Below are 20,406 nucleotides of genomic sequence, written 5' to 3' on the forward strand. Positions count from 1 at the left end.
TTTACATTATTACACAATAATTTACAATATTACACTATAGTTTACAGTATTACACTATAGTTTACAATATTACACTAGTTTACAGTATTACACTATAGTTTACAGTATTACACTATAGTTTACAGTATTACAATATAGTTTACTACAGTGTTACACTAAACTAGAGTTTTCAATATTACACTATTAATTTCATGGCAATTATATTAACACTTATTATTATTTAAAATATCACATTATTTATGATATTATACACGGTTGGTATATTGTATTTTACTATTTTACACTACATGTATGTATTTATAATTCATGACTGACTACACTATAGCTGGCTTATACATGTATCTCCAATTATGTTGTTCTGCCCTTGATTTCACTCTAGTATATCACATACTGAAAAATCAACCCTTCAGTTTGAGAGTGCAGTCTTTCCCTATTACTGTATGAATTAAGCATAGGATATAATTACTTTGTGTACTACGAACTGGTAGATCCAGCATTTTCTTTGAGGAGGTTAGGGGGCCCAGATCTACAGGAAAAAGGGACTTTTTTAAAGAAAATGTCTGAACAAACTTCATTTAACATGCATGCATAAATTATTAGACCATAAAAGACCTCAGAATTTTCCACTGTCAGATTTCTTCCAGCTGAGTTTGGTTTTAGGGCTATTGTTTCTCTTTACAAAAACAGTTTATGATGTCAAGATAATGAAGAGATGTACTTTGATGTACTTAGTTTAAAGTAAATAAAACGTTTAATAATGTGATCAGTATACATGTATATGTAATATCAGTTTCATTCTCAGATGGCATTGATTGGCTATTAGTTTCAGAATGTTGTCTTAACTCATTTACCCCTGAAATTTCACACTATTCCAACCTCTGAATTAGAAGAGTTAAAATGTGTCTTCAGGGGTGAATGAGTTAAATATGGATGGATCGGTCGGATATACAGGAATCAATGTTTATTACAAATATCTCCGATCAGGTAATTAGATAGGTGTGAAATATGAAAAGCAATGAATTCACTATTCCTGTATTTTGATCAGGATTTTGTTGTAGGCAATTTTAGTTTGATGAATGTTGTTGAAGTTGCACCGACTAACAGAGTAACTTAGCTTTGTTAAAACTGTAGAAATTGAGAAATTGATTCTCCATGTTTGTTGGTTTTACAGGACAGTCGCAGTTCCAGGATGATTCCAACCAGTGCTAAGCCACCCCTCCCCATTGGTGGGCGGAGCAGAGATAGCTCTTTATCCAGTCGTCGGCACAAGAGCCCCTCCCCCTCCCGCCGGTCACGCCCACACTCAGGCCGATCCAGCAGCTCTTCATAACCACGCCCACCTTTTCGATCAGCTACACCTGCACAACTCGTCCAGCTCCAAAGATTTTCTGGGATCAGTGACCGTATATATGCCTAAGTCCGTTCTATTGCACCCCCTTCGTCTCCGAATCTAGGAAATCATTTCGTAACACGAGGAAATTTAAATGGTTACTGTAAATTAACCCTTACAGAAACATTCAATCTCTGGCATAGCATTGAAGCGATATGGCTGCGTGTTCAGATTTCAAATGCAAATTAGGTTTCTGGCGATATCACCATAATGGTCTGGCACATGAGTGGCAATATCGCCGCAGAGTTTTGGCGATGTTGTGGCGATACTCACTCCAATGCTCTAAAAGCCTCACTAGGTTCTGGTGCAGTTGTGACGATATCCTCAGAATGTTCTGGTGCAGTTGTGACGATATCGCCAGAATGTTCTGGTGTAGTTGTGACGATATCCTCAGAATGTTCTGATCAGTTGTGACGATATCCTCAGAATGTTCCGGTGCAGTTGTGACGATATCGCCAGAGTGTTCTGGTGCAGTTGTGGCGATATCCCCAGAATGTTCTGGTGCAGTTGTGACAATATCCCCAGAATGTTCCGGTGCAGTTGTGACGATATCACCAGAATGTCACCAGAATGTTCCTGTGCAACTGTGACAATATCCCCAGAATGTTCTGGTGCAGTTGCGGCGATATCACCAGAATGTCACCAGAATGTTCCGGTGCAGCTGTGACGATATTTCCAGAACGTCACCAAAATGTTCTGGTGCAGCAAAAGCGGCGATATCGCTGGAATGTTTTGGTGAAGATGTGATGATATCGCTAATGTGAAAAGGTCTTGAAGATAAATGCATACAGATAGTATTTCGTGATATATTATTACGAGAAACTGAAATACTCTATTTGCCCTGCACCAACATTGTGCATGTACCATACTATTGTATCAATACTGTGGATTTATATAACCACTGAATCGAAGGAGATACAAACAGAGGCTTTAGGCACTGAAGCTGGTGACAAGCTCCAATACAGTAACATAGTTCAAGGGAGTTAATCCTGAAGTCATGTGTATACCCTGACACTTTCGATGTTCAATAATATTCCTGGAATATTACCATGGAATATTACGGTGGAATATAAGAGTATACATGTACTGTCTGACTCCGCAAAATCATGTGTCAACGAAATCTTATGCAGTATGTTTTAGTGATTTTCTGGTGGTTAATGTTGACGGGAGATTGCAAGTAGTGTTTAAAGTACAACAACAGCACTGACGAACACTATTTATAAAGACAGATTTCCTGTTTGAGAGTGGGACGACATATACGAAATGTTTGTAATTCGATTCTAACTTATGACTGTAGTGAGTTTTTCTCAATACTCAAAAATCAACTGATTTCACCTTTTGTGCCAAGACTTCATGTTTTCTTATTTTCTTTGCATTCTCCAAGTTACCCCTTTTAAAGTCTCTCAGACTCTCGTGGGGTTTTATTCACCGGAATTGAGAACACGAGATCTTATTGATCCTTGAATTGAAATCCTCCGAGTAGTAAAATGTATACAACCATAATTGCAAAAACAATGTGACTTAAGGATCCCCGTACCACTGTCAGAAACTGTAACCAAATACTGTGTATAGGAAACGGGTTTTTCCGGCATGACTTTTATTTTAATAAATCATTTCTGAAAAGAAAACCATACTTTGCAGGACTTTCAGGAGAAAATAAAGATTAGATAAACAAATATAATCAACAACAGTGTTCGGAGTGTAAAACGTTTTGGGGGCTAAACCGGGATTCAAAACCCTTGGACTTCACATTGTTATAGTATTGCTCCAACCGATTTGGCTATCTGGTCGACAGAAGTTTCCTAGTCCAACTGAATCAGTAGAATTATATCCAAATGGTAGTTAAGGGGAGGTAAGTCGGTAGGCTAAAATTGCATCAGTCATTATAATCAGTGGTGACTAGAGGCTTTCGAGGGTAACTTGGAGAATGCTGGATGGTCTTGTGATGTAAGTTTAACTGCTTTTACAAATTACGAGCTTCTATGAGAGCAATAATCTACTTTTCTGCTTGTTCTGTGATGTGAACTGATCAAAAGACTTGCAATCTTTTTGATGTGTACTATTTGTCAGGGAGTTTAAACCTCCTGGACTTTTTTTAAAATTTAATTCAAAAATTAATATTTTGACCACTATTTTTTGTGATGTGTGTGAAAAATATACTTATTAAACTGATTTTGAATGCTTGTTTGCAGGATGTCGAAAAAGGAAATCCTGCATATTTATTAAGTGCCAGTTTACCAGTAAATTGTTTAATCATTATTCTTCGTGATCCATTAACAGAGAATTCGTGACATTGCCAACCTGCTTGCATCACATATCTGTGTTTGTATATAGGGTATGCATATTTCTGAGACAGGGAGACTGTTTGGTATAAAACATACCTTATCCCTTTGACCCCTATGTAACTTTAGTAGACTCTACCATGCATTGATATGGATGAGTCCATTATGGTCTACAGTGGTGAAAGGGTTATTCTGATAAATACAATAGCACTGGCCACAAATTCGAGCAACTTATAATGACGGAATATTGTTGAGTTTAATACACACTGGGTATTTTATTTCGATAAATAAATAAGTATTGGTCATAATCGGTTCGGCTTATAACATTGCCATGCAACATATTTAAGGCTGCAACGATTCATCACCATGACGATACGATACATATCACAATACGTATAGTAACAGTAGAAGAAAAGAGAAAAGATATGTTGCAAGTTTTTTAATGGCAATATTACAACTACAAATAGACTTGGTCCAAAATGGGCATGACTTTAAAGTTTCACGCAATTCACGTCTTTCGACGTGCATGCCGAGCTGTAGCTGTCACCCGCCATGTTGGAACCGATATGAGTAGACTAGATTCAGAAACTCTGACAAAATCCAGAAAATATTGTATATGTATCGCACCCTCCCAAAAAAATATTGGTGTATCTTACCGTATTCAAAATACCGCGATGTATCGTCGAACATATCCTTGCAGCCCAATAACATAAATTGAACTTTTAATTATAACGTCTTCTCCGGTAGAACATATACTTCTATCTTGTTCTTTCCTACACCTGTACACTGTACACAATGTTTGCATATTAATCATTTAAGGGGAGAAGTGATAAAAATCCTCATAATGGCATTTTGTGAATTGGAGCTTTAAGTTCGTCTGGCTTGTACTGTGCTACATTTTGCGAGACACTTATTTCGCGCACAAATCCACAAGGATGGATTACGAATATTTGTTTATACCGTATAGTTATTGTTCTTTTTCGTAAATTTAAAATCTTACAAAATAGTTTTGTGCAGCACATTCCCAGAAACGAGTATTTCACAATTTACTGATTTTGAGGTCTTGCATTTTTTATTTTAATTTCCGTCCATGCAGTACCCCTGTTACGTTACCTGATAGAGTTAGTACATGTCTTGTTTAAATATTTATTTATACATGTCTATTAATTATACATTTATATTTTAACATTTAAAGTCCATCGTATATAACAATTTTTACTCTCGTCCAGGTTGTGAATCCGTCCATTTACGTAATGTACGTCTGTAGAATTATCCAATATTTATATGTTTGTATATGTTGTCTTAGCTCTCAAGAAAATCGTTTTAAATTGTCATTTTTTTTTGTTTGTTTTTTTATTTTTCACTTAAAATCATTCCATATGTGATGTTAAGGTTGTTTAATAAATGTTAACAATTTAACTCATATCATTTCAATGTGTACCTGTCTATTATATTCAGACTGTACCATGCATGCTCTTATACCATTCGTCTCTAACAGTTAGGTTCTTCAAATCTCTTCAGGTAGAATAGCTCAGATCAACAATCCTTTAAAAAACACTTCAGGATAACAACTTTTAAAAGTTTTAATCATTAACCGTGCTAAATTGCTTCCCACCCTCACCCTGTACATCTTGTTCTATCGAAAATTTGCTGCCCAAATTCTTCTCAGAATGACTTGCTAATTTTTCTGCTCCTTCATTCTGAACAATTTGTTCTGGAATAGCCATTAGATTATCAAGTCCATGCTAAGGAGGTTTTAACACTTTTTTTTCATGATAACCAGTTCCGTAAATCTTGACCCTGACGTCTACAGGAACTATGAACACAGTTTTGGCAAGTTTGAAATTTATTCTTGATATCTGTCCCCATAATCATAAAACAACTTAGATTTAAGTCATTTGAGTGTTGGTGCCATATTAATATAAGTATTTGGTCTAATTTCCAAGAGGAATATTTTATTTAAATATTATTTATGTTATTTACCATTGAAAATTTGACTTATAATTAAGTTTGTTTCTTGATCCTTGTCGGGTTGATCTTTTGGACGGTTGTCGTTTGATTCTCGTGACTTGTGGTTGATCTTTTGAACGTTTGTGGCGTTACCGTGGTAACGTCGATAGTGACCACACAGGGATGTGATTGGCCATCTTTTATGCTGCACTCGGCTGTGATCCTATGTTTCTTGATATTACATATTTATGCCTTTTGACCTCAGGTACTGCCCCGTGTCCCGCTAATATTTCACCGATTCATTTGAAATCAGATCAGCTGGTATGCATTTCAACAGGCATATCATCTGTTTGTGGTTTGGCAGAAATACCTGTATATAAAAATATTTATTTCTCTGATTTGTAAATTTTGCTAAATTAAAATTTGTTTTGAAGAAATTTTAACCGACTATTTCTTCTTGAAAAATTTGACGCGAGTCCCGTTGCCACCTGTACTATTTATATATTACATCTGTGATACTGTTAAGTAAATACGTTACACTGTTGTTTAGCTAGCACTTAATAAAATGTCTACTAAATTGTAATACATTTTCCATTTTCATACTAGTTTGTGTGGTGCCATTTCCCATCTATTTATGCTTGTATCTTTCAAGAGAATTTTTTTCTTCTTTTTTATGTCCGTTCAAATTTGTCTGCATGTCAAGACCAGTTTGTAGATATGTTATATAAACGCTGATGTCAGATTTGTTTATTATTTTATCATGGGTACTGAATTGTTTATTATTTTATCATGGGTACTGAAAAACAAAGGAGATTAAACATACAATGACGATTTGTAAATTATTACAACCTGAAAAAAAATGTCTCCTTTACATGTTTTGAAAAATTGTAAAATATCACCGTTTTTTTGTATACATTCACCTGTGATAGCGTTTCGAGCAGTAAGGTATTAAAAAATAATATTGCCTGCTCATTTTGCCTTTCAGGAGTCAGTTGATCAAATATTGAATTTTTGGTTCACACACGATTTTGGGGCATCTTTTTGTTTCATGTTGATTATTTATGATTTGATAAAACACAAGAAAAATAAGGCTTACCAGACAAATTTTATATTTTTGTTCTTGTATGTAACTCTAAATAGGATTTATCCCATCGTGGGGGGTATCTAGTGATCTCATTTTTATCCTGTGATAGTTGTTTTCTGCCGTGTTACATCTGTTTTGTATTACCTAGACTGTGGTGTGGTTTTAAAGGAAATTTGAAACATTTAAATGTTATAGATTACAACGATAAAACATTTTTTTTTTTATATAAGTACTTGTGTATGCATCCTCGAAAATCCAGGGGTAACGTTCACTTACGTTCTTTGCACCCCTTGAATATGTCGTGACAAAATTGAACGGCACGTAGTTAGCTATTTGATTGGTTTCAGGCTAAAACTCGGCCAATCGTTAGGCTGATACTTGTCCTTTGAGGATTACAGAGAAGCGACACCACTTTCATAGCCTGTTGATTTTACAGTTACGCTACGGAACAATTTTTTGAGGTTCATCAAAGAATCAAACTAGTCTATTTGTGTCGTCAACAAGGGGGTGCACCGTACATGTCGGAGCCTTCCATATTGTCATGCTATATTCCAGGAGTGCAGAGAATGCAGGTAAAAGTAACCAATGGAATCTCGAGTATGTGGTATAAGTGACAAGAACCATGATTGGCTCATAAAAATGCCTACATATAAACTCTAGCGATCATTTTGCCATGAACCTGGAAAAGAAATAAAGAAATCCAGATTACTTGTGGGTGAGCCAAATTATCCTCTGAACGCAAAATATAGTTTGTTCCGAGTCATTGTTGCCTATAATTATTAGTATTCCTTTCAAAACTATATTACAGGGAAAATTCGGGAATTTGAGAGGAGTGGACCATTTTCAGCAATCTTTAGTCAATAATTGGAACATGGAAGGGTCACTTTCAGTTTTGAGGGGTCAATGGCCCCATGACCCCATGACCCCCTCCAGGATTATCCCTGCTTATATACTTGGTTGACTCCAAACCTTTTTCCTGGGCATGGCGAGTTGGAAATATTCGTGTTTTTTTCTCACTATATTAATGCAACACTTCTTTGATGAAATGTTAAGTTTATAACCTTGATGTTCCTATCACTGTATATAAATGCTGCACCTTTAGATGAAGTGTAAGATACATATAAATTCTGTTACATGATTCATGGTGGCCTTACAGTAAATTTTCAGAGCTTTATAACGTTATTTTCCTCAGAAAAACACTCGCCCTTCCATCCATCCAAGTCCTAATGTTTATCATATTGGATTTAATTTAAGGTATTTTTGCTCCATTAGGGTTTTCTGGGTATAAATGAAATTATTTTAAATATTTGTGTATATCATACTTGCCAACTCTCTCTATTTTTGAGGATTAGACTCCCGATTTTAGACCCTAATTTTGAAAAATTTCAACCAGTTATTTTGCTAAACTACAGTTTTTCATTCAAAACTTAAAGATGCCATTCTAAAGTATTATTTTTACCCTTTTGGGGGTATATACAAACATTTTTTATTTTATTTTTTTGTAATTTTGAGCATGTAGACGCTTCCCATAGAAATTTCAAAAGGTTGGCAAGTATGGTATTTGAAGTATAAAGTTTAGCGTTAAAAACTTTTGATTTATAAATTTATTGGCTTCAGCACGTAGTTGATAAGCAAATTTTGTTCATTCTCTTATTTGTTTTTGATTGGCTCTTTAAAGATATGTCATTGAAAGTTTGACTGAATAATAAACAGAAAACTCTAAAGATGCATGATGTCTGATTTTAAATCCTTGTTACTATATCTCTGATAATTGTGTTGTATGTTAATGTGATAAATTAATTACCTTGTGACGAGACGAAATTTTAATTAAGTGCTATAATCACACCTCACACTCGTTAAAAACATCAATTTTATATATATTTTAATCCGTCCAATATTTCATTTATGTCCGATGCGGTTAGTTATTTTGGATGTTGAACTTGCCTCTGTAGAAATCTTGTGTAAATTACAATCCTATTGGCGGCATACATTTATATATCACATCCTCATTATGTATTCATGGATAAAAGCCAGCATGGGAATATGCAGTTATAGATGATTTTATCCTACATTGACCCTTATTTTTCGATTATAAAAATAAAATCACTATTTCAAATTTCATGAATTACATGTAATGTAACAGTTTAGTATGTATAGAACAAAAGATATGGAAATTGAAAATTTAAGAAAATTAAACAGTTGTCGAAAGATGATTATCGTTTCTTAGGAAAGAATTGTGATAAACCACCATTTTACGAAATATGTTAATTCAAATTGGTGATTGGTTCAAATTGAACCAATCAGAGGGCATCTTTTTTTTTACTTCATTTGATTGCATTGTGAGACACAGATTTTGTTTGGTAGTGTTGGAGCAAATTTTATAGGAAATTTTAATTCTATGTCACAAAATATAGACTTGTTATTTATATAACCTTATTGTAACTTATTCACGTTGTACAAATAGAATGGTACATTATATATTAACTCATATATATATTAATTACACATAACGTCATGTAGGTAGGCCAAATTTGTATGGATTTCATTGCAAATTAGATATTTTATTGTTACTTATAAACTTAGTCGGATTCTAGACTGTCTCCTTCTCATGCAACGATTCATTATTGTGCTTAGATACTTAATAACATATTTTTTTAAATAAATTTTCTCATTAAAGTAAAGAAATTATTAGTAATCAAAATATAATTATTCTGAATTAAAACAAAAATAATAAATTCTCTCATCAAAGAAATGAAATTATTAATAATTCAAATATAAATATTTAAACTTAAAAAAATATCCTTATAGTTAACACATAACAGATTATATTAATTTTTTATAAAATGTCTCAAATAATTGTGGCAATTTCATGTTTTTTTTTATTGTAAGCCAAGTAGTAAATACAACTTAGATTTATAATTTGGTAGATTCTAATTGATGGTTGATTTTAGAAAGAGCTTTAATATAAATAAAATGAATTTTAAAAGCGTTTTTATTAATAAAATGAAAACATGGGATATATCACCCGATTAAAGGGTGTTATGCATGCGACAGGTTTAATGTTCCTTATATTTGTTTTGATTTATGTTTTGATTCTTACTCTTTCAACACTGTAGACCATAATGGACTCATCCAGATCATTTTATGGTAGAGTTTTTTTAAAGTAACATAGGGGTGAAAGGGTTCAGAGACCAATCTGTTATAGCAAAATTATAGTTCCTGTATTTCTTGTCGGGTGAAGAAATATTTATCTGATGAACTTAAATTACTTTACCATACAATGTCATGTAGTTCATTGCCACTTTTATTTCTTAAGATGTAATATGATTATATAAATTTTGTAAAAAATCTGGTTTAGCAGTTACACATATAGTAAAAAAAAATAATTTTTGCATCACTTTCCTACAGAATTGATAAATTTGTATGTTCCACCTTTCTCTATGAATTACCAATAGAATTTGAGCCTAGAGAAGAATGAACATTATTTTCATACATGAACGTTGATCCTGGTCAATCCGACTTAAGATAATCGAAAAAGATGTTATTCCGTCTTTGCGTATTGCAGAGTTATCTTCTCTTGTGAGCAGGTATTGATTGTTACGTCATTGGTTTGTGAGAGTAACGTCATCAATTTTTGAGAAAATTACACATACCAATGACGTAACAATCAATACCTGCTCACAAGAAAAGATAACTCTGCAATACGCAAAGGCGGAATAGTACTAATGCCAAATTTCTTATTGAAATAATTAAAATAAAAAAGTGAAAATTTTATTCAGAAAAGTTTTTTGTTTCCCCACGAGATTACAAGTTTTCGATGTCTGTTTATTATTGCTTTATACTTTTTATTTTACAAATTCTCAATTCAGCTTTATCCATAGTACCTCATTCCTGACATTACAACCTGGTGATGTCGGTAAATAAGCTGTTTAACAAAACCTGTGTCCATATCACTTTTATGTACAGATAATTGATCTGTAATGAGAAATACATACATGTGATATTTTTGTATCTTTGTACATTGACTGGTGTATCTGTTAGTGGAACAATTTGCTGTAGATTTTCCAAGGGAGATAGTATCAGAATGATAGCAGGAGTATTTTAGAAATAAAATGCTACATATAGAAAAATATTTGGACTTGTGTTTTTGTTTTTCGACATTGTGTGAGCTGATGGACCTCAATCAATATATTATTGATATGAGTTACGTTTTTGTGCGATTCAATTCTTTTCAGTAAAGTGTGTTTACTAGTTCCCCATCAGTGGCGGAGTGTCATGTACATAAAGAAGTTCACTATGACCTATGGTTTGACCTTATGCCTTTCAAAAAATTGCCTGGAGCATATTTTCCATATGAATTCCGTCTGGAGTAACCAGATTTGGTATGCCAGTATTTCTTGGCTGGCAGAGAGCGGAGTACAAGAAGTATGACATTACCAGTGGGGTACTTCGGATTGCCTTGTTCACAAAGAAGTGAAGGCAGGCAAATTACGTTCTGAATTATCTATAATTTTTGTCTGGACCAGAGGCAAAAACAAATCAAGTCAAGTGAAGATAAGATATTCGAAGTACGTTACAGCGACCTTCACATTGGTTCCGTGATCGTGAAGCGCAACTGGGTTGAATTTCTTTTTAAATCAGAATGCCATAATAGTTGGGAGAGCTGCAAATATTTTTCAAATACAACAGGTATTTATAATAAGTGACCTTGACCCTGTTGCCTTGAACTTGTTGAAGGAGCATTGTATTTGTGTATTTAGTACTTGCTTTAAAGTTTTCTTGAAAGTGAATGAAAAAAGTGATTCTGCCAATATGGGATAATATGGATGAAGGGAACCGAATGATCGTCACATGAGCAACACTTCCCCTGATTTGTGAAAATTTCAATTTGCCAAAGCATTTGGACATTTCACCCGAAAGAGAAGTAAATTTGTATTGGATGTACCAGTTAGTACCATATTTTATGATTATTAAACAGTAAGAAAGAATCTTAAAGAAAATGTCTGTCAATCAAGGTAGAGTGTTGGGGTGTTACAATACGTACGTCTTGAGTACTGAATTCCGAAAGAATGTTTTTGGTTACGTATTCTGGGCCCAATTGTATAAAACATCTCAAAGTTAAGGAAAATCTCAAGCAATGTATTGTCTATGGGAAATTTTAGACTTGAGGAAATCTCAAGAGTTGAGATGTGTTATACAAGTGGACCCAGATATATTGTCATTGGGCAAAGATGCTCAATTTAAGTAGAAATGGTCATCAAGATATTATCCAACTGAATCAATTGTAGCAATCTATAAGTTGAACATAAAAATAAGTTTTTGTAAAATACTGTGATACATTGTTATGGCACCATCAGTTTCTCATCACTTTTCTACTGTATACAGGCCTCAGAATTTGAGGTCAGAAAAATGTTGTTTTTTGAACTGTCTTCATTGGAGATGCACACAAAGTGCTGAGGCTCTCTACCTGAAATACAGAGAAACACACTCTTTTGGTGCCGACGACAGAAATATGAATTCATACAATGTCCTTAACGTCAGGTTTCAAAATAATACATGATAGTGAAGATCTTTTCAATCTGGCAATTTAAAATTTAAATCTAAACAGAATAATGTATAAACTGAATGGAATAAATAAAAAATACGAAAATGACGAAATTTGAACAATTTTATTTCATAAAATAAAATTTATACATGTACATCAGTCTGGTATACATCTAGACACACAGACAATAACAAATGAATTTTCTCCATAATTTGTAAAATTTGAATTTCGTCGATGGAATGTCATCAATCAACATATAGATGAGGTGGGACATCACATTAGGCAGGTAGAAAATAATTTCTTATTTATGATGCTGACAACTTTGACCTGTTGACCTCTGAATTACCATATTGATTACAGATGTGTCACAATCTATTTATGTAAAACCTTTCAAACCAAATAACACTAAATAGTAAATAATTTAGTGTCGCTACACCTATAACTAATATATTATTATCTCCCCTTATTTGGATGCCAAATTTGTAACTGGGAAAAGAGAAATGCAATGGCCAGACCGGGGGTCGAACTCTGAACTCTAGACGGACGCTATAACCAATTGAGCTACCTGGTCTGCTGGCGATCTACTCAGTCCAATTCTGCTACATAATAATGTTATTATCTCCCCTTATTCTATTGATTGTAATTGCACCATTATGTTGTAACTAAGAAATTAAAATAATCACATGAAGATGGCAGTAATAGGCTTGATAATGTTAGCTAGTGAGTAGTAATCTACTATATTTGCCATGTTTGTTTTGTACATCTTGAACTTGTACATGTTGAACAGTGTTGGCGAGATAACACTTCCTTGCACTACATACACCCTTCTCCAATTAGTATTGATCCGACATCTACAGTTTTTAAGAAAAAAATATGTTGCCTGTTTAGCCTTGCTTGATATCAGAGACATAAGAAGCCTGTCATGCCAAATGAAATAAAAAAATCTATTGTTTAAGGAAAAGTGATCATCGGACAGTGTTACTGGTGAAAGAGTTGTTACATCCCAGGGCATATATACTGTACTCGACATATCTGAACAATAAACAGATGGGCTTATCTAGGGGTAAAATGCAACTGTCCAATATGAATATTCCATGTAAAGTCAACACAACAGGTTGTTTTAGTCCGACTTAAAGCAATAAATTCATGTATATGAAAAAAAAAAAAATAATCTATTTACGACCCGAGTAATCCAAGCAAAAATAAGCCAGTACATTAACCCTTTCACCACTGTACACCATAATGGACTCATCCAGATAATTTTATGATAGAGTTTACTAATGTTACCTAAGGTTGAAAGGGTTAAAACTTAAATCAAGATATGTCATTCTGTAGGTACAATTAATTCTTTTCTGTGAAGCTTCACAATAAAACCTGAATTAATAGCCACCTTTTTAGCACAGGGCTGTACAAAACAGTAATAGTTCGTCATTATATTTCACTGTTCTTGTACCACTGTACATTGGCCATAAATCTATCATTTTTCCTGTTCCTTGCACGATTGACTTTGTTAAACACAAGCGTGACTGTAGTTCAATTACTGAATACCGCAAAATTTTTACTGCAGTTTATTTTTTTCACTGGGGGAATATGGATTTCACTGGGGAAGGCAAACATTTCCTGGTATACAGTATTATGGCACCGTTTCATTAAATACATCATATAAGTGTGATACCGATACATTTTGTCAATCACTAAAAGTACATTACCGATATTAGTATGCCATAATTACAAATCTGATTAAATTGAAACTAAGTCTAGCTAAGAAAGCAACACCTTAGTCTCGCTTCCCCTACTTCGTTGCGGCCAGACATAAATGAACAGAAAAGGTAAAAATATGAACAAAATATCAACCGATGCGTGATAATTGCTGAAAGTGAATAATGAAGGAATGATACTTGATATGGCAGGTAACATTGAATTGTTTTAATATGTACAACATTTGAAACATTTAAACATTCTAAAAAACATCACCAACGCTTTCGCTGAGGTCAAAATAATCTGTATGTTTCAGGGGGAACATGTCTGAAAAAAGTACACGTGGAATCAGCATCACGATTTGCATAACATTCATCACAAAGTTTGTATATCTAATGTCTTTAAATAGACATCGGAGGTGGGCTTTTACTTCAAAAATATTGTTATTAAATGTAATATTAACCCTCACAACACATTTAAAAGGATCTGTTACAACAATGAATAAAATCATGTATATTTTATTTAAATTTTTGATTTTACAACAAGTTGTATCAAAATGGTCAAGTTCATTAATTACGAGAAATAATTTCCCATAAAATGTATTACAAATATTATATAGTTTACTTTGGTCATCAAGTTCACGCTGTATGATATGGCTACATATATAAAAGGAGGTTTAGTAGAATGTCAAAATGTCAGTGTACCCAAAACAGGACACTTGTGAGAAAATGTGCCAGGAAATTGACATGTAATTCAAATAAATATTGTTATGTATTATAAATTTTCATTACAAGATACTTTTATGTTAATTCAACTGTATATCAACAACTTTAGTGACTGTTAATTATAGTGACACAGACATTTCCAGTTTAGAAATATTTTTGATAAGATAAATTTCTTAATTCACATGCGATGTGATATTATCTATTTGGATATCATTCATTCCAGAAACTTATTTTTTCGAAAAACTTCTCCAACTTTTGGAATAAAAATTTGATAAGAACCTCATTTGACTCAACAATGTTTGAACTACATGTATGTGTCATTTTCTGATTATATTTATTATCCTCCAAAACTAGACGAAATATCAAAGGTCCCTTTCAGCGTACAGTTTCACCTGTTGAAGAGCCTACATGACCCAAAATAGATTGATTGATTGATAGGTTTTACGTCCGCTTCACTACCGAGTATTTCGGTTATCCAGCAGACGAATAGACCCAAATAGTATTTTGCCTCCTAATTATAGGATCAAGAGCCGGAAACATCAACTTGTAATCAGAAATAAAAATGGATGATATCTTTTTATGAAAAAAATGGACAAATACTTATGTTATGGTATAAATTACATCAATAATTGTCTGAAGAGTGCCATTTTGGGTAAAATGTTGTGAGCATGTAGGGTAGCTTATGCTTAAATTCATGTTTTTATGATACAATGTGTTACAAAACAAACTTATTGTAATTTATCGCAATCTGTCTGTGCAATATATAGCTTTAACTCATTCACCACTGAAGACACATTTGAAATCTTCTAATTCAAAGGTTGGAATAGTTCATTATAAAATTTCAGGGGGGAATGAGTTAAATGTATTAATTAATGGCTGTAACATTACACAGTAAGACACCTTTCTCTTCAAAAAAGTGGATAATGAAAAATGCTTGGCTGCATTTAAAAATATTTTAATAGTGATAAGAAAACAAAGCACATTGCATGTAAAACATCCTGTTCTATGATAATAATAAACCAGTTTTGGATGATTTTGACAGGTTAGGGAGCCAATATTTAGAAACGATGTCCCTAAGGACAGTACATTCTACCAAGTACAGGTAAATCTTGGTATCAAAGCCAATTTCTCAAATGAACTCATTCACCCCTGAGGACACATTTGAACTCTTCCAATTTGAAGATTGGAATAGTCCATTATGAATTTTCAGGGGTGAATGGGTTAAAAGCAATCTCAAAATATCATAAGGGACATGCAATGTTTAGGTTTGATAAGTTTTACTGATTGTGGCAGGTCGCATATGACATTTATGGTAAGTAAGTATTTTTGGCAATGAAATGTCATATGTGTAAGGTGAGGTTTTGTTGGTATATCGCATCATTAATTCTCTGTTTGTGAGAAAAAGTTGTTTAAGAGAATATATCTAATGTATTTGCTGTAAGTAGCACCTCTTTCCCTTTTTTCAGGAGGAGTTGAAATTATAAAAGACCCAATCACCCTCACAGACGTGACTGGGCCTGGTCAAAGTTTTTTTTTATGTAGTATTTGCACTTTCACTCATTCACCCCTGAAATTTCATAATGAACTATTCCATCATTTGAATTGGAAGAGTTCAAATGTGTCTTCAGGGGTGAATGAGTTAAATCAGAGATTTATGTGCGGTGATCATGGGTGGACTTCCAGGTTTGAAGCAGATGAAACCTTTGACTTCCGATCCTCCAGCCACACTGATCTTAACAGGAGTTCAACAAGTTGGTTGCCGGTCCCGAAGTAATATCACAGAAATGCTTGTAGCATCTGGTCACTTGTAATCCTCTGGTCATTACTGAGCTGGCTTTGTCGACCGGTCAACTTGTGATTTTTGTCCAGTTTTTCCAGTGACCAGTTCTCTGTCATTCTTTCATATGTCAATTATTATCAGTCTCATTTTCCATGGTCTAAAAATAAAATAAAAGTAAAATTATATTTTAAATTTCGATGAATTCTTGTGAGATATTAATATCAAGATTTTAAGAATTAAACAATGACATGTAGTTTAAAATATTTAAAAAAAAAATGTAAAATTGTGCATTGTATTATTTATTGTTGCTTTGATTTCAATGAAATTTCATAGCCAGCAATTGTATTGTGACAGAATGATTTTGCAATAAGTTTAGATAGTATAACACAACCTAATATAACACAACCAGATGTGATGTCTGTCCTAAGATTCACCAAGTAAAGATTTCAAAACCAGCTGGGATATCTATAACATGCTCTACTAACAGAGGGTGGTCGATGACACGGTGGATAAGGCCCTGGCCTTTCACCAAGGTGGCCAGGGTTTGATTCCCCGATGGAACATGAAAAGGTATTGGGTCACCTGCCCGACCACGTGGGTTTTCTTCAGGTACTCCGGTTTCCTCCCACATTAAGACCCCCCTCATACTAGCATCCAGGCCAACAAGAGTGATTAATATAAGTTGAAATAACTTGTTATGAATGTTGGAGGAAACCCGAGTGCCCGGAGAAACCCGCATGGTCGGGCAGGTGATCCCAAACCTTTTCATGTACGATCAGGGAACTAAAACCCCGCCGCCTTGGTGAAAGGCAATCGCGCTATCCACTGCATCACCCGACCACCCTTATGGGTGAATATTATAACAATGAATACAATTAAACTAAATAAAAATAATTCATATTTTAAGTCGAAGTTATTAAAACTGTAAATCTTGCATTTTCATTCATTTAAAAAAAATTATCTTCATTATACATGTAAATCTATGATTTTCTATTGATATAAACTAATTAATTATTGAAAGATGAAACAGATAGCTAGCATCTATCTAACTTGCACCGAGAAGGAGAACACATATGTAGGAGGGAGAGCAAGAGGCGGCTAGTTACCGGCGACATAGCAACAACATACAAACATGGCCGATCAAAGATTACAAGTGCTGCTTCCATTTATCCTTTCTTGAATGGTTTGACCAGTCAGTGCAGAGTTGTTCATTTATGAAGTTAAGATAAATCTAGTGATCATGATCTGAATTTGTTTTCTTGACACTAACTCTTTCACCCCTGAAATCACATATAAACTCTTCCAATTCAAAGTTGGAATAGTTCATCATGAAATTTCAGGGGTGAATGAGTAAACTATCACAAGACTTCCAATGAATGCATTTTCAGGTCTAATAGATTTCCATGCATTAAAAAGTAAAGGAAATTTAACAACAAGAGGCCCAGAGGGCCTGAATCGCTCACCTGAATATGTTTTAAATAATTGGTATGAAGTAGGTTCTTTAAGTACATATGAAATTTCAGAAAGATCCATCCAGTACTTGAGATATAGCGAGAACAAACTTCAAACAGAGACCCACCCCTATATGCAACCTAGGGGGGTCATACCCACCAATTATACAAAATTGAGTCCCCTAGAACCAAGGATGCTCCAGACTAAATAAGGATAAAATCCCATCAGAAGGATTTTAAAGGTTTTACCTCTATTTCTCCTATTGGGCCCTACCCTTCTGCCCCTTGGGAGACCAAACCCACTGCATGCTTATACAAAATTGAGTACCTTTGGCCCATTGACGGTCCAGACTAAATTGGGATAAAATCCCTAAATCTCTATGGTAGAAGAAGGATCTTAAAGGTTTTATCTCTATTTCCCCTATTGGGCCCGCCTCTCTGCCTCCAGAGGGGTCAGACACACCGTTTATACAAAATTGGTTCTCCTTTACCCAAGGACGCTCCACACCAAATATGGACCAAATCCTTTCATTCCTACAGATGAAGAATTTAAAGAATAATTTGCTATGTTTCCCCTATTGGGCCCCGCCCCCAGGCCCCTGGGGGGCCACACCCATGGTTTATACAGAATTGGTTCCCCTTCACCCAAGGTTGCTTCAGACCAAATATGGAACAAATCCTTCCATTCCTACAGAAGAAGAGGGATTTTAATGAATTTGTTATATTTCCCCTGTTTGGACCCGCCCCTCAGCCCCCAGGGGGGCCAGACCTACGGTTTATACAAAATTGGTTCCCCTTCACCCAAGAATGCTTCAGACCAAAAATGGAACAAATCCTTTCATTTCTACAGAAGAAGAGGAATTTTAAAGAATTTGTTATATTTCCCCTATTGGGCCCTGCCCCTCAGCCCCCAGTGGGGCCAGACCCACCACTTATACAAAATTTGTTTCCCTTCCCCCAAGGATGCTTTTGACCAAATTTGGTCAAAATCTGCTCAGTCGTTCATGACTAGTAGCGTTTTAAAGGTAAAGTTGACGGACTGATGACGGAAGCTGCGGTATGGCATAAGCTCACCATGGTACTTTGGACCAGGTGAGCTTAAAACAAACCAAGAAATTCCCAAGCACCTAAAAGCATGTGATGGTATTTTGATAAGCCAGGATGACTAAGGATCATGTCTTACAGGAACAACAAACAGTTTTCCCGAACATCTTCACTCCATAGACCGGAGACAGTGACCTATACCAGCGGTGGTGCAGAGGCACGTCGTGGTATGCTAATTAGCGTGGGTGATTGAAAATGAACTGACCTTGACCTTCACAATTGAAAATGAGAATTACTGTTGGGGTTTGACACCTGATCACCAGGGCTGTAAGTATGGTAGGTTGTTGCATTGATCGAGTCACATAAACTGGCCACATGTTCTGCCTCCTGACCCTATAGGGCAACATAGTGTCAGATCAATGAGATTTAATTTGCCGGTGCTTTCTGGGTAATTTAAAATGAGATTTAGTGCCTGTTTCTTGGTAATTTGAGATGAAAATTTATGGTGGTTTCTGGAAGATTTGAAATGAGAATTACTGGTGGTTTCTGGGTAATTTGAAATGAGTTTTAATCGTGGTTTCTGGGTAATTTGAGATGAGTTTTACTGGTGGTTTCTGGGTAATTTGAGATCAGAATTACTGGTGGTTTCTGGGTGATTTGAGATGCATTTTACTGGTAGTTTCTGGGAAATTTGAAATGAGTTTTACAGGTAGTTTCTTGGTAATCTGAAAGGTTTGAAATGAGAATTACTGATTGTTTCTGGGTAATTTGAAATGAGATTTGTTGCTAGTTTCTGGGAGATTAGTAATGAGATTTGAGTGTGCATTCTGGGTAATCTGAAATGAGATTTATTCGTCGTCTCAGGGTAATTTAAAAATTAGATTTACTAGTGGTTTCTTGGTAGGACAACTGATGATCACTCAACATGACGTATCTTACTTTTATTTCAGCTGAAAATGAGGTCCAACTAACAACTATTGTTCAGGTGAGGATCAACTAGAACCGTTATCCAGAGGCAAACTAAGATATCCCCTGCATCCTACAATTAGCATAAAGGGAATATCTGTCCTCCATAAAAAAGGGTTGAAATGAAAACAAAATGAATAAATTATACCAAGGTGCACAACTTCAATATGAAGTCAATCTATTGGAATGAAAATATACTAAATGGATGCACAACATCAGGGGATAGTTTCCTTACTTGTAAACTCTGGGTGAAATTGGCCCAGTAGTTTAGGAGAAGTTGTCCGCACAAGGATTTTTTTTATCAAAGGGCCATAACTCCATTAAAAGGGTCAGAATAAAAAAATCATACCTGGATGCACAAAGTCAGGGGGTAGTTATGAATATCTGTAGTTTTCTTTGAAGTCACTGCACAACTTTAGGAGAAGTTTCGGACAAGATTTTGCGGACGACAGACATTCAGACATCTAACAGACAGACAGTGTGATTTCAGG

The 20,406-nt window shown here is 34.7% G+C and overlaps 2 protein-coding genes across 5 annotated transcripts in view; one reads left to right on the forward strand and one right to left on the reverse strand.

Annotated features, from left to right (window-relative positions):
* The window catches only part of LOC110465855 (espin-like), a 39,270-nt gene extending 32,876 nt beyond the window's left edge, over positions 1-6,394 (forward strand). The window contains exon 15 of one of the 2 annotated variants that reach the window (XM_021521964.1): positions 1,172-6,394. In XM_021521964.1, coding sequence (XP_021377639.1) covers positions 1,172-1,330 — 159 coding nt within the window. In that variant the 3' untranslated portion in view covers positions 1,331-6,394. The remainder of the gene's footprint in view (positions 1-1,171) is intronic. The other variant, XM_021521965.1, reaches the window with a different exon arrangement.
* Positions 6,395-12,405: 6,011 nt separating this feature from the next.
* LOC110465852 (P2X purinoceptor 4-like) overlaps positions 12,406-20,406 on the reverse strand; it is a 27,483-nt gene continuing 19,482 nt past the window's right edge. For 2 of the 3 annotated variants that reach the window (XM_021521960.1, XM_021521959.1), the window contains exons 11-12: positions 19,215-19,342; positions 12,406-16,611 (exon numbers count right to left, since the gene is read on the reverse strand). In XM_021521960.1, coding sequence (XP_021377635.1) covers positions 19,223-19,342 — 120 coding nt within the window. In that variant the 3' untranslated portion in view covers positions 12,406-16,611; positions 19,215-19,222. The remainder of the gene's footprint in view (positions 16,612-19,214; positions 19,343-20,406) is intronic. The other variant, XM_021521961.1, reaches the window with a different exon arrangement.

This window comes from Mizuhopecten yessoensis, unplaced genomic scaffold, assembly GCF_002113885.1.
Source record: "Mizuhopecten yessoensis strain PY_sf001 unplaced genomic scaffold, ASM211388v2 scaffold11103, whole genome shotgun sequence".
In the NCBI taxonomy this organism is placed as follows: domain Eukaryota; kingdom Metazoa; phylum Mollusca; class Bivalvia; order Pectinida; family Pectinidae; genus Mizuhopecten; species Mizuhopecten yessoensis.